Below are 15,488 nucleotides of genomic sequence, written 5' to 3'. Positions count from 1 at the left end.
GTTTAAACATTTTCCCATGCAATTAGGAAGGACCTGGTCCAAGGGGGAAATTTGCAACCTCAGTTACTAGATACAGGACATACACACTTCAGAGTAGATTGAACATTTGCTCAGCTGGGTGGGCAATGTTCTTTTCTGACTGGTTTGGACCATCAGTAGAAGCTCCTCTGATATTGCTGGACTTGTCTGTATAAACATGCCCTGAGTTTGGGAGACACTTGTTCTTCCCCCCACCCCAACCCTGCTCGCTGTGAGGATGAATTAACATTAAGCAGTGAGTATCTGCTTTTAGCTGTGATCTCAAATAGTGATTTTCAGTGACACAGGAGACACTAAGCTGGTCTTTTTATCTCCAATTTTTGATTAGCATTTTGTGCTTCAGCAGCATCATCATGTTGAAGTTTAAATTAATTCAGAAAAGATTTTCTAATTTACCTAAAATGTGGAATATTTGAGATAACAAAATGAGGCCTTACAGGTCATCTGTTTTCCAGTAGCAGTAAAGTCAATTCTGCTTACTTAAGCTAATATTCTTTTTAATTCCTTTCCTGTGTCTTGCCTAAGTATAAAAATAGGAGCAGGAAGAACAGAGAGTCCCTTCAGCGACTAAACATATTTTGACAAAGCTCATTGGCTAGAAAAAAGCAGAGAAACAATATCGGTCAACCTGTGTAAAAACATACTATAAACTTGTTACCTCTTTTTAGGATCTAGGGATGTTTGAGAATGTGTGGCTTGACAAATGTTAATCACCTGAAATTCTTTAGATAAGAGATTATGTGTGGATCACAGAAAGACAGAGGAAACATTTGTTACCATCTCGTTTTATCCAGTTTATGAAGCAGCACATTATAACTCAATGTGTCAGGCAGACTTTGGGAACACCAGCAGACTTGTTTATGATTAAGTCCAACAAAAATCGTTGTGCATTCAGAGACAGGTATTTTTTTAAACCCAGGAGTAAGTCTGTACAACTAGTTTGGGTCAAAATCTTTTACATTTATTTGAAAAGAAATGAACAGATTGCAGAAAGTATTTTGCATTTCTAAACCATAACATGCTTTGCTGCTTTATTCTGCAGGAATATCTCTCTGTGAAGGCCAGCATGCTGAAGTAAAATATTTTTTCTTTTCAATGCAAGTCAGTAGCTTCCTTCTTCAGATAATTATAAATCCGATTGTGTCTAACATTGATTTAGTTTTTCATTGCATCAAAGATAATTTTTGCCTTCAATTTCTTTTTTTCCCTTATCTCCATATTGTATTGTTCATTTTTGTGCAATCTTCTTTTTAAGGCATCTTTGATAGTATGCCACCTGCTGCACTAGGTTCTGCAAGCATCATGAAGTGGAGGTCACAGCATTCACGGACCAAAGAATCTTGGTGTGCTTGGCTGTACTTGTGAAACGCCTGCGTATTTCCACTGTAGACGTAGCTCCCTCCTTCCTCCTCTTTGAATATGCACTAACTGCTTTCAGACTCCACAGCAATGAACTGCAAAAGATATACATTAGCATTCTGCTAGACAGTCTTGCAAGGTCGCCCAAGGTAAGCTGCCAGCTGTCCAGCTTACCAAAGCTCAGTACTATGGTAGTGAATGAAGTTGTTTGCATTATTACATGTGTCAGGTTTTTAGAGGGGGACATCCACACTCACCTGAGCAAAGGTTGCAGCAACAAAGTGTACACTGAATGCTTTCTTAAGTAGCCAAAAGACTTGTTTTGACCCTTTAACTGCAGAAACTGATGCCATGAAGGAGACATTGTGAGGGAGTTCCCTGGAATGTTTATGCTCTCGAGTGTTTGTTTCTCTTCTTTGTGGCTATCGATGTGGTAAACGTGCTTATAGGCAAATCTTGCATTCCCTTAAAAAGATAAGAAAAGGATTGATTAGCACACTTTTTGGGAAGAGCAGAGTTAATGGTGATCTCAGCTTTTCAAGCACTGGCATTTTCCATGTACATTAGTGCTTCTGTTGTTTAAACATACCCTATCCTTAAATATGTGTGAAGCTAGGATTTAGCAGATAGATCAAGTACCTGGCGTTAATCCAAGGTCTAATTCTTAATCTTCTGTAGTATGGATATGGTAGATAAATTTCTCAATGGCCAATTTTAAAAACTATTCACTCAAACCCGACATAGCCCATTTCAGCCTCTCTTTAGTAGGAAACCTAATAACTTTTTCTGATGTGGTGCATAAAGCTCTGGTATTTTGTTTTCTTTTTATTGCCAGATGCAACCATGTTCATGTATTTACAGTCAATAAAGCTATCAGTGCTATACACAGGTTTAGATTAATAACTTCAACCTTTTGGTCTGGAGTGTCTGATTTAGGCCACTGCTATGTTATTTGCATCCTTTGGTCACACACTGACTGATCAGTTGCAGTATTTCTGCTCTCAAGCCACTTCTAGAAGTGGGACAAACCGTTCCAGTGTTTTCATTCCTACTATTCAGAAGTGGTGTGTGAAACCAGGCTGCACTTTAGGAGCAGTGTGAGTTGTGTACATCTACAACAAATAAAGGTGATCCCAAACCCCTTTTTCCATGATACATCTTTGTCCCTGATATCCTCCTCTTTACCCTGTTCACACTCTGACTTTGACTTTTGTGTAATTTCCAAGAGAGGTGGTTATATATTAGGACTTACCATCAAGGAACGATAGTTTCAAAGAGGTGCAGTATTACCTATGCATGGGTCCTATGCATGAAAGAATGTGTGAGCTATCCAAACCCTCAAATCTAGAGACTGTACAGGAAGGAAGAAATACTGGCCTTAGTCCTATTCCCTCATATAATTAGTGAATGTTTATAATTACCCAGAGGACCAGGTTTTATGGCTTCTCCTGTTATCTGGACTTTTCTCTCTCCTGAAATGTTTTAACAGCCCATTTCTGCCATGAGCAAACCGGTTAGTGATCACATGTTGCTCTTTTTTTTCCTGTATTTTTGTAATACTTGCAAGAGATAAAATATATCTCTGCCCTAAAGCCGCAGCAGCTATTCTGTGTAGCAGACCGTAGGCTGGATTAGCACTTGTGGCAAAATGTGCCACCTCTTGATGCTAGGGATTTATTTTTCTTTAGCACACATTGACTCTCTCAGGATTTTTGCCATAAGAGCGAGCATGCAAATATAAGTAACAAATAAGATTTTTTCACTAAATATCTTGACACATTTTACTGGATTTAGATTCACTTACCACAGTTTCTGTTTCATGCTTACTTTCCTTCATCTAAGAGCAGTCACAGTGGCAGTATAAAAATAACTTTTAAATTGAATTTTTCAAGATCCTCCTCTTCTGCTATCTCTGCTTCCCACTTCTCTTCTGATTTTATGTTTCTTTCTAGTCTGCTCCCTGAAAATCAAGATCTCCTTATGCTTTGCATTACCAGCTGTCAGGCGTGATGCCGTCTATGCTGGTATGCCACTGTGTTAGTCTGCTTTGGCACTGTTGGCAGCACTCTGCTGTCATGCTCAATTGAGACAGAAAGGACCATTTCTTACTGGAATATTAATTCATGAAAAATTACTTTTGTTTTTGAACTAGAATTGTTTTGAAAGAAACATACAAAGAAATTTGTATTATAACAAATTAGCCTTTAATTTTATAAAGGTTTAAGTGTCAAATATAAGTGAACTAAACAGTGAGGCCAACTAATTTTGTGAAATTACAGCCTCAAATTGCCACATGTCATTTGAGCGCAAATTCCATCAACTGAGATTTTTTTTTTTTTTTTTTTTTTTTTCCCCTGACATAGCTGGTTTTGAGCAAAAGTGAATGCCACCCCAGGCATCTGGAAATTATCTCTGGAAGGAAAGTAGTAACCAATTTACTTGTGTCCCTCTGCAAAGGGGAGAACAAGGTCAGGATGATTGTAGTGGAGATGATCTTTCTCCTGACCTGTTCTCTTCCTCCACCCTGCAAAAGAGGAGGAAGAAGAACATCCTCTTCTGTGTTGACCTTCTTGTCCTCTCTAGTCATGGCCTTCCAATCCTTTACGCTTTTTAGAAGAGGATTGCCTTTTACAGGTAATTCTGCCAGTCTAGGAGGCCCAGTGTTAGTGGGCCACTAATCTCAGGGCTAGTGTAAAATGAAGTAGCGGTTTTGCAGCAAGTTTCTTTCAGCTCATTAACTGCTTTGATTGTTGCTTTTCTTTGATCTGCTTGCAAAACTGAAGGAGATAACCAATGTAATTTTCTTAGAGAGATATGAGGCTGCTTCTATGCTTGTCAGTTGGACAGACTGATGTACTCTCTTGCAGTCATACGTGATGTTTAATTGTTAGCATGGTTCCTGATACTCTTTTGGCTCGTGCCAGCTAGCAGTCTCCTGGACAATGTTTGCACGTGGTTCAGGGCATAACACGTGCCTAAGAGTAGCCAGTTTTGGATGCAGCCCCTGCTTTGGGGGAGAGAATTCAGCCATGTAGTTGTGAGCTAAGTCATGTTGCTTGATCGTACTGGCAGTGAGCTGTCTCTGTTCTTATTTAAAAGACTGTTTAAAATACAGCCTCTGTGCCAACTTGCAGGGGATTTTAGGCTCCAGTAGCCATTTCTGGCCTTTTGTTAGGACAGACAAGTCTTGACTTTACTCCTGTTCCGGGAGCTTTCAGGATAGATGCTGTTTCATGGAATCCTTTCATATGCAGTATTTCATCCTCTGTGCAGCTTATAAGATAGCAATTTATTGTTGCATCATCCAGTTTTCACCTTCATTAGAAGGAATGACTGCACAACTGATTTTGTTTGTAAGATAAAAGAAGCAAAAAGAAATTTAGAGGAAGTTGTCTTATGCCTGTTATACAAATGTTTAGACCAGTAAACTGGTGCTTGCTCAGAGAAATGAAAATGAGATCTATGGAGTCTTCATAGCAGTATAATTCTCTTCAAAACAGTTTATATTGCTTATATCTGTTAAAATGAGTACTGAAAGTGGTACGGCGAACTGACATAGTTATACTGGTAGAACTTAGTATGCTGGACATTTTGAAGCACTTTGAAGCATTTTCCAAACTGACCGTATATATGTACTTCAAAACTGAGGCCTGGAAGATACCTCTGTCATAAAGTTTAATTTCTGTCACAGGTATCATCACTTGATAGGAAAATTAGAGAGATAAATCAGCAAAAAATGTGGTTTTCTCACAAAATTTTTGCTTTTGCTTAAAATACAATGTAACTTTTAGGGGTAATTCCCTTTTTTAGCTAAAAGAATGTGACTAGTATTAGATGCTTTTAATTTTCCACTGTGTAAATAGCTATAAACAGTGAATATAACAACAGTTCAAATCTGATTCTTGGTCAGAACCATGAGTAGAAGCGGATGAGAATAACCATAGAAAAATATGTGTTGAAATATTCTGATAGTTGATCAAAGAAGAGAAAAGAGCTGGGAATGAAGCGTTCAGGAAAACCTTTGTGAAGCCATCTATATGCTTATGAATTCAGGCACAGAAGAAAATATCAGTCATGGTGAGTAAGAACTTGTTGATGTTTTAGGTTGGCTCAATTATCTACATATCCTTCTCATAGTTAATTTTTGTTAAATGGACCCGAGTGTAGGGTACTAGAAGGAGGTAGCATGTTCTTTCACTTGACAAAATGCCATGCAGTGGCATTAGATGATAGAACTGCAGTATCATAATAACAAAGATTACACTATTATTGTCAAATTCGCAAAGATCATTTACTATGAGTTATTCTTGCACTTTATTTAGTAACCTCAAGTGCCCAAAGTTTATTGATGCACTGCTTTATCATACCTTACGTTAATGACGTGCTCCAGGTAGAGGATATAGTTGGGCAATATTTCATACAGCTTTTATGTCAAGAGTTTTGAGCTTCCATGCTTTAATTATGCAGTTTCATATAAAAGATTGCGATATGTGCTCATGCAGTTGAGGCGGCTGCGGAGAGAAGAATCAAAACTCTTTTGTAGACTTACAAGCTAGTACATCACTGAATACGTATACAAGAAGTTCATGGCATTTAAGCAAAAATTTTGAGAGAGTGGTACTGAACTTTTCTTCCAAAATACCTGTGTGCATGTATACGTATTATAGTGTATGTATGTAGATGCATGTACATGTATATATTATAATATGCACCTATCTAATCTATTATCTTATTTTTATATATAAAATGTAGTGTAGTTGAAGTGAATTGATTTTTTTCAGAAAGTAAATTAGAAAAAACTGTCTTGATGTTAAAAGATTCCTATCAGCCTAATTTCAATTTAAATCTAATTACTTTAAAATACATGTTTATACTATTCTCCTCTCCCTATTTTTTTAGTAAAACTTCCTAAGGCTCAAAATTATCTTGATAATTTTTCTCTATCTTTTGTAATCCTTTGACAGTTGAAGAAAGGTCTTTTCTTTCTGTAATTGACAAGGAGGGTGTTTGACACTGCAAGGGAATGCTGACTCTGTCTAGGCAGAAAACATTTCTATCAGGGACTTTGTGCATTTGGCACAGACAAACTTTTTTTTCCCCTGCTAACATTCAGTTTATAGTAATTTTAGCTGTTACTTGCAGCTTCAAGTATTTAATTTTGGGATTTGAGATACTGTTGGTTTGTTCTGGTTTTTTGTTCCAGATTGCAGTGTCCTTGTAAAGACTGTAGAGATAAATATTCAAGATATTGATGAATATTTTGTTCTGTGTACAGTGGTTTAATATCTAGAACTATGGCTGAGAAATATGTTTATGTAGCTTATATCCATAAATCATGGTGATGTGTCAGCTAACAGACTCCCAGTAGAACAGAAGTCATCTCAAATTCATACTGACCGCAGGTAGCTAAATAGCGGTATGTTTGCCAGTCAGGGCTTGGCAAACGATAGCAAGAGTGGAAAGGAACCGAGTGGAAAGGTTCCTTCTGCACACTGCAGTGGAGTCGCTGAGCCCACTCTAAGCTCTGACAGTTGTGTTGGACATAACAGCAGTATATTTCACATTGTGAGTAAATTCATAATTGCCATAATAGTCCAAAACCTCTAAAAACCAAATAAGTACATGAGCTCTTTCAGTAGTCCAGCTTCAGAGGTTCAGGGCTTGCTTATTTAATTTTTCTTAAGCACATTAAATGGTTCTAGATGAGCTGTCACTGTGATCTCTGAAATATTACCATGTTTCCTTCATTCTCTGCTTTTAAATGTCTTATACAATAAGATTTTCCTTATACTCCATTCATTACAAATTTCTGGGTATTCAGACTCTTATTTGGAGCTTAAAGGTATTTCAAACTACAACAGAAATTCAGAAATGGAGAAGGGAAGAGATGTGCATTTATTGTCCTCTCTTTTATCACAGCCTGTTGACTCCCAGTGCAGATGCTAAGCCTGCAGTTTCTGTTACTTACCTGGCAGCTGGTCTGCAGGTAAATTAACCCAGGAAGCATGTATCATTTTTAACTAGAATGAGTATAAGGTAGTAATTTGAACCTGGAAAATAGTGTCTTGGCCACAGTTTTTGTCTGAAAGTAATTCTGCTTTAATTTTAGAGAAAGACCTTGTTTTTGTAGGGATTTTTTTTTTCTTCCTTCATTTCTTGTCATGTTACTCAAATTCCTATATCCAGAAGTCTTGAGAAAGATTGAGGAATGACTGATGAAAACCTTGAATGATACTTTGAAAATGTAACACATGCTGTGAAGTTCCAGTAGATTAAAGCAGTATGGTTGAAGGGTTTAAAACATGTTTTTATATTAATTTACTATCATTTAAATATTCTTTTAAGAAACTGCTTATGGATTCTGAATTTTCACTTGCAACTACGGTTTATTCAAAGTTTAAAGGGATGTGATGCATTTTCTTTGTGAAGTATTCTACTCTTTTTGTTCACACTAGTTCTTTGGCTTTTTTGAAACTAGTAGTACACACTGCTGTGCTGGCAAACGCACAAATGCATGGTGTTGAACTTCAACCACAGCTGAACACTGCTGTGCACTTGCAGCAAAAATGGGAAACAGTGAATAAAGCCTCTTGCCTTTTGAGATGGTCATATTTGAATTATGTTGGCAGGATTGAGTGAAGAAGCTTGTATTGTTAACAGTGCTGAATCTGCTCTGTAAGCACATAAGACTTTTTCTGAGAGGATTTCAATCCAGCTTTCACCAGCACTTTGTTCGCCTAAAACTACATTTAAAGTTTTTCTTAGGTTTCTGCTGCTAAATTTGTGGTTTATGTGCTTTGGTCAGGGAGGAAATTCACAATGTTACACACATTTCTGTGTACTATAAATTTATTCTTTCCCTCAACTTTGTAGGACATATATTCAGTTAAGGTCTTAAAATACCCTTTTTCCTCATCGTAAGCAAAATAATCTCCCAAATACCACACTTTTAAAAGTAATGTGCTTGAAACTCTTAAATTTCAGTAATTTAACCTGGTAAACATTGTACTAACTTTGATAAATGTTAACTTCTTCTCAGGCTTCCAAAGGATGAGTTGGCAACAGAACCACTAAAATATGCTGAACAACTTCCTGTAGCTCAGATAATACACCAGGTATGTCTTTCCATTTTAAATTATTTCTTTGAGAATAAACAACATCTGTAATAGTTAAACTGCTTTTCTAGGTCACACAGAATCAATGTCCTCATGCTGGATGTATGTAAAAACAAGATAATCTTGTTCAAATGACAACTATTAAATTATAAAAGGCTTATTCTGAACATTGTGATGAAAAGATGCTTGCTGTATGACACAGTTGACACTTCAGAGGTTGCTGTTAAAATTGTTGTGTGTCTACTGATATAAAAGAAAAAAATTCCATTAATTTCTTTGAATTTGCATCTTGACCTAAATCATATTCCCTTCCTGAAAAAGCAGCCAAAGTATAGAATCATTATTGTCAAATAATTGTCATGATGAGTTGAGTAGGGAAAAGAATATCCCCTTCTAATACAGTTTTGAATTAGCACTATTTCTAACTATAGCAGTGTCATCATACTTTCTGCTTTGCACAGGGTTTTTTGTTTGCTTTTTGTTTTTCACATAAAAAAACAGAGATTGAGATTTTGCCTAGATTGTGCCTTCTAACTGTGTCTTTATTTAAAATTGATAATCTTCCACTGATTTAGGTAAATAAATGAGGGATGATGTGAACATCTGAGCTGGGCTTGAATAGAAGGCTAAAGTTTTTATTATAGCATGTCCCTCCCCCCCCCCCCCCCCCCCCCCATTTATGGCACGGAGGAGGAAGAGGTTTTTTCTGTCCTCCCTTCTTGCTCTTTTCTCAAAGTTCAAGGTCTCTCAGTCTGTTCTGCTGGTAGATTAGATGCCCAGCCTGCATTCACATGTCTACTCATTCTCTGCTATTAGCCACAGTGGGCTCTGCCTGTTTTATGGAAACACTCATGGCTGAATAACATACATGAAACTTGTGATATACTGTAAAACATGAGTATTGATCTCCATCATTGGTGATGCTTTAAAGAAAGCAAAAAGACCTATTCTGTTGCAGCCATTTGAAATTTTCTCAAAAAATAAAAAAAAAAAATTTGTAGAAGTGAGTCCTGCTTCAGGGACAGGTAATTATAATTTTCCTAAGTCAGGACTGAATAGGTCAGATTACTGTTTTTCTAATGGTACCTTGGCAGTATGGAATCTTTCAGGTAATCAGGTATACTCTGAAAAATTGACCTGAAAGTTGGGGAAGATAATGACAGTTCATCATGGAGGCAAAATGGTACAGTCCATTCGCTGCTTTGAGATAAGGAAAACTTCCAGTCTGAAAACTGGGACTTGGTGCTGGTCAGGGTAGCAATAAGCCAGATGGACAGTGTTAGATAAAGCTGTGGTTTCAGACTGAGCTGGTTTTGAATGCTTAAAGATCAACAGGAACAAATAAAAGTCCACGAAATGTCAAAGTTGCTTACAAAATCCCATTAGTATTAATTATTATTGTAAATCTTTCCGAATACCTTTGTCAAACAGTGTTTTTAAGCAGTTGAGTCCCACGCTGCAGACAATGCTGGTTTTCTCTTAAAGGAAACATAAGCTTTATTTTAAAACTCTAAAGTGTACAGGTCTTTTCTGTGAGATGTAAACACAAGGGATTTTAAAACTTTTGGCTGAAATCTGCACCTCCGGGAAGAATCTCTGATGTGTTCAGAACATGGAAGATTGGAAATCAGAACCAGTTTGTATGTCAGGAACTCCCTGGTGTTGTCAGAGCTTCAAATGACCCAACAGCCTGCAAATGTCACATTTAAAATTCTGTCTTCATGCCTGACTCTCAGCATAAATGAATTAAACAGCAGAGCAGGCAGCCAGTCAATATGTTCTTAACAGTGAGAGTGAGCAATGAAACAGTTTGGGGGTTGTTTGGAATCAGTAAATAGAAAGTGCACAGAATGGCTCACCTAGAGGAAAATCTCAAATACGAAACAGAATTAACCTTTAAGATGGTTGACCAGATGAAATGTCATAGTAGTATTTTTACAACATTAGGTGGGTAATAACCACGAAGGGTTCATTTGGCAACTGTGTGTTACACTGCAATAGAATATTGCACTGTGAAAAGGCAAAAGATCTGTTTTTCATGTACTCTTATCTGTTTGCTGTAACAAATTTACCAATAGTATAGAGCTGTGGTCCACACAAGGCAGCAAAACAAACCCAACAGAACTGCAGATGTCTTTGACGTAGAGAATCAGAACAAAATGACCGTTATTTAGCTATCGTGTCAGGAGTCTGGCATCATGCCCTGTTTTTGTATGATGGTGATGCCCTTTTTGTGCCTCTGGGAGCTGTAATGAGCTGAGCATACTCTGCACCAGTGTCCTGGTGAATTAGCACTGCAAAGATTATAATGTGTGGTTTCTGAGGGACCTGTGACAATTGGTACACGTACAGCAAGGGCCATGTTAAGCTTATATGATTAAGTATTTTTTACTTTAAGAAAAAAGAACTTACAAGAAATTAAAAATGAGTAAAAAGAGTGATGAATAGTGTTTGTGGTGTTATGATGCTTTATCTAAATGGATAATCACTGTGTTTTAATACGGGCCTTTGTTGGTTCTGTATTGCATGTAAGATTTCTCTCATGTTGGCCCATGTTTTGTTTGCTTCTAGGCAGAAATAAAGGCATCACTAATGTATATTTATGCTATAAATGTAAACATTTCACGATGGTAGGCAGGTATCCTAAATCAGTATCATGCCAAAGTATATTTTAATGATCGTTAGTAGCCAACATGGCTGCTAATTCTATCCAAATTTCAGTGTAAATTTAGTCTCTTGAACACTGTTAAAAGTCTGCATGTTTTCCTTGGGCATTTATATGTGATTTCTAACATTCTCTTAGGTACTTCATCTCTGGTGTTTCAGAAAATATTATACTAATGAGCAGAAATTACCTTTTGCTTTCTAATCTGATTGTTCCACAAGAAAACTTCAGACCTGGTACATCCTAAACTATTTAACGAAAGGAGACCCAGAATCTGATTTTGGGAGTGATCTTAAACTTTGTGGCACTGGTAATTATTTATTATTATAGCAGTATAAATACAAAAGAATAATAACCCTATAAAGTTCACAGTTCCAATTCTCAGAAATGTGTTATATTTAATGCATTAGACCATGGTTAATTAAAAAGACAAATGTGAAGACATGAAAATAAATAGCAGAATGAAAACAAATACTAACATTTAACCCACCAGTTTTTAGACATGAACCCAAATCAGACATTTGTAAATAAAGCAGCTTTCTCCATTTTTCAAAAAGAAAGAGGAAAAACATGTGCTTTTAACTGAAATAAAAAAATGCTAGTGCTTGGTAAAGGAATGCAGTCATTAATATAAAATTCTAAAATGACAAAAGTTAAGCTTTCAGAGGAATACCCACAGAAGACAGCCTTTTTAATGAGTCTGCATACAGCCATGCAGACAATGCTGCTACTTAGAATTAAGTTTATGAATAGTAAGGCCAAAATAAAAAGGGGGAAGAAGGAGGAGAGACTGCTTTAATTCTGCACTTGTTTTTAGTTGAAACGGATCTGGTGAAAGAACAGGGGAAACTGCATTTGAGAAGATTGTTTTCATTTATCATAAAGGATATTCATTACTGGCCTTCCAATTCAGCAAGGTATTTTAATAAAAGTACCTAACTTCTGTGCCAGTGCTCATGCTCTGTATGTCACTATGTGTTAATATATTTTGCCTAACTGGGATTTAGGATAGTGAAGAGACATAAATTGTTACAGGTGTCTTACTGATGGAAGAATCTTTTATTGATGAAAGGCACATTTCAGTGGATAAATGCCAGATCTCCTGATGTTGTTATAATTGAAAACAAAATGAAACAGCAAATTCAGACCACGATCAACTTGCATACTTATTTTAGTCCATTGTAAAATATTAAGCAGATAATGTGTTGTTAAAACAGGATGGTATTTCAGGGAACTAACTTCCAGCCCATAGTGCTGATTGCATAATTTACTTAAAAATTAACATGGCTTACAGTTGCATGTTTATTTAAAAACAAAGAGCTCCTAGGTATTTTCTCATGTAGGGGAATGCATGGGGGAATGTTAGATACCATTTCTAATTAAATTAGATTGAGTTTCTTTTTAGAGATGTGTTAGGTTTGTTTTGTAGAGTTTTTAACCAGTGCATTTCTGTAGCCTAACTGTAGAAGCCTCAGTGGAAGATGCCTTCTGTAATCTCAGGAGTTTACTTGGAAATCATGCTAACCCTGTCAAGTAATTATGTGTCCCTATTCCAGATTCCAGTTGAGTAACCCACGTGAGCACCATTAGCTTTGCTGAGTTTAGTCTCAGAGGACGTTAGGGAGTTGCCAGATCCAGTCTAGTTTGAGGGTATTGAGTGCAGTCCACAATAAGGGAAATTAAATAAGAAACTTAAGAAAGAAGATGGGAGGGGGATCTCCAGAGTTATAAATGCACAAGCTGATGGCCATCAAATATGACTGTAGAGCTGCAGTTTTATATTAAGTCTAGCAAGAAGGTCTTTGTTTCCATAATTTCTGTGCTTCTGTAATGAGTTTGCCTTCCCCCCCCCATCCCCCCCAAATTCTTTTGCTTTGAAGATTATTTTTTTATTAATTCTCAGGACCTCATTCTCACATGGTAGGGGGTGTTAGTTTATTGCATTTGTTGATGTTATTCCTGTTTCACGCTGATTTAATTGAGAGAGGTTTTCTTTAGCAGCATTTGGCAGAAATTGTTGAAACAGTATTAAGAAAATAGAACACACTATATTGTATAGATTTTTTTGAAGTATTTTTTGATTATCTGTAACACAACAATTTTAGCTCTTAAATGTTTTCACAAACATTAAAGTGGTTTTATGTGGCTTACAATCTTCGTGAAATGCTCAATATGAAAATTAACCCATCATATGCTGATACAATCGTGAAACCATAACTTCTCAGGGATCACGCTCGTGCCTTGCCTGCTGCCTCGCAGCTGCCCTGTGGCACTTGTATCAAGAGGTCCTCTCGCACTCAGTCTACATCTGTCCTGATGGTAGATTCTTGGTCCCTGTTTGTTTTATAAAAACCATTAGTGGTGTTTAGAACTTTGGTCAAGTATGCTTAATAGCACAGCAGTAGTCCAGATTTTGATTTTTTTGATGCAGAGAGTAATTATGGATAATAATTTATTAAACATTTTAAAGCGCTTTAAGTGATACTTGCATTTTACTGTGTCTTTACAGGCTGTTGAATCAGCTTTTCTTCATCTATGGCACTTGGGATGTATAGGAGTTAGAAATTAATGTGCTTTACTAAGATTTTTTTTTTTAATCCTTTTCTGTATTAAACATATGTTTGTGAGTTGAGTAATGTAGAGGTGGTTTGCCTGTATTTTATAACTAATGGAACTGGTCTCAAGTGGAATCATGACTGGATGTTATCCAGTAAATGTGAACTTGCTTCTTTCTCTAAATTGTATTCAATATGTGGATTTAATTTCTCCCACTGTTGCATAAGTTAGAGATTATTTAAATTTTTTGGCTTCCTTTAAATTGAATGCTACCTAGTAGAAAACTCGGCACTCAAAAGGAGCAAAACAAACTTTCTGTGAAAAGCTATTACTGCATGGTTTTGCCAACCACCAAACCAGATATGTCATAGAGCAGCCGTATTGCCGCCAACACTGTGTGCTATTTGGTGCATATAGGTGCTTTGAAGTTCACTTTCTAATATTTCTTCTAATGTTAAGGTTGATTAAAAAAATTGAGTAGCAGGGGCTTGCTGTGTGTATGAGTCATGCAATGCGTACCTTTGTATCTAGAGAATGAGTACTTAATTATTTTGATAGTACTGTTTTCTATAATAATGAATTAACAATGGAATATTCCCCTGTTTTTCTGACTCACTTCAAGAAATCACTAAACACATTCTTGATATGGTTGTAGATGGTACATATCTTTTACTGCCAAAACATTAAACCATTTTCAGGCATTTTTTCATCTAGCGATCTACTGCAGAGTCAATGATGATAGTCAGGACCTTCATATGCAAGTCGGTAGTCCACGCAAACAGTAAGATTGTCTCTTTTTTTTTTTTCTTTTTCAGAAATTAGGTAGCACATTAGCCTCATGAAATCTCATAAGCAAAGCCATAACATTCCTGAAATATATTTGAGTGTAGCATCAAGTATTTTTGTAAAAGATTTAAACTGTAATTTTTTTTATTTGCTGTTCTTTTTCTCATCAGTTCTTTCCAATCACAGAATACAATAATGTGGACTTAGTGTAAATTCCTGATGATCAGTTTTTACAGACAAGGCGCAGCTGCTTTTGTTACGTTTTTCATGTGAGCATGAGGGAAACCCTCTGGAAGCCGAGACCCAGTAAAGCAGTCTCTTTTCTTCCATCTTGCCGTTAAATGACTGTTGTGGGTGATCACTCTCTGCCTATCCAAGATCATTATTCTACTGTTCCTCAACCACAGGGAAAGTTCTGCTTCTTTATCTCTTTGTTAAATTGAAGTATTAGATGGAAGCTCTTCTCTTAGTCTTCAAGACACAATAAAGATAAGTATCTTAGAATTATTTTTCTTTCAAATGCTGTCTCCCAAATCTTAAAAATTTAGCAGTAATTATGAGGAACTGTGTTTCTGTAAGGATAGTCTACCAAAATATTTATGCACGGGGAACTCTTCTTTTGTCTACATGCCACACTGCTTGGCAGAGCCAGAAAAGAAGACTGAGTGGGTTTTGTTGCTGACCAGGCATTACAGAGGAACTGAATGTAGTATTAAATTCTTTCGATTATATCTGAATACAATGGATTGAATAACTAAATGCATTGAAAAGTATCTTACATGAGGAACCTGAACAGTCAGTTGTGGGGTTCTTGGTTTTTAACCATTTCCTACTAGAAATACCACACTGAACATTTTCTGTAAGCCAAGAAGGGGAAACTTTGGCCTGTTCCAGCTGCCCACAGACAGTGGAGATGGAGGATGGTGGCTTTTTCTTGCCAGAAATGTTGCATGCACGGTCCATCCTTT

General features: G+C 36.6%; 1 protein-coding gene across 3 annotated transcripts in view; it reads left to right on the top strand.

The window, feature by feature from the left end:
- PIGK (phosphatidylinositol glycan anchor biosynthesis class K) overlaps positions 1-15,488 on the top strand; it is a 92,487-nt gene that overhangs the window by 38,127 nt on the left and 38,872 nt on the right. For all 3 annotated transcript variants that reach the window (XM_075759737.1, XM_075759738.1, XM_075759739.1), the window contains exon 10: positions 8,438-8,513. In XM_075759737.1, coding sequence (XP_075615852.1) covers positions 8,438-8,513 — 76 coding nt within the window. The remainder of the gene's footprint in view (positions 1-8,437; positions 8,514-15,488) is intronic.

The sequence above is a fragment of the Balearica regulorum genome, chromosome 8, assembly GCF_011004875.1.
Source record: "Balearica regulorum gibbericeps isolate bBalReg1 chromosome 8, bBalReg1.pri, whole genome shotgun sequence".
Taxonomy (NCBI): Eukaryota; Metazoa; Chordata; class Aves; order Gruiformes; family Gruidae; genus Balearica; species Balearica regulorum.
This window is presented reverse-complemented; position numbering and strand designations above follow the sequence as displayed.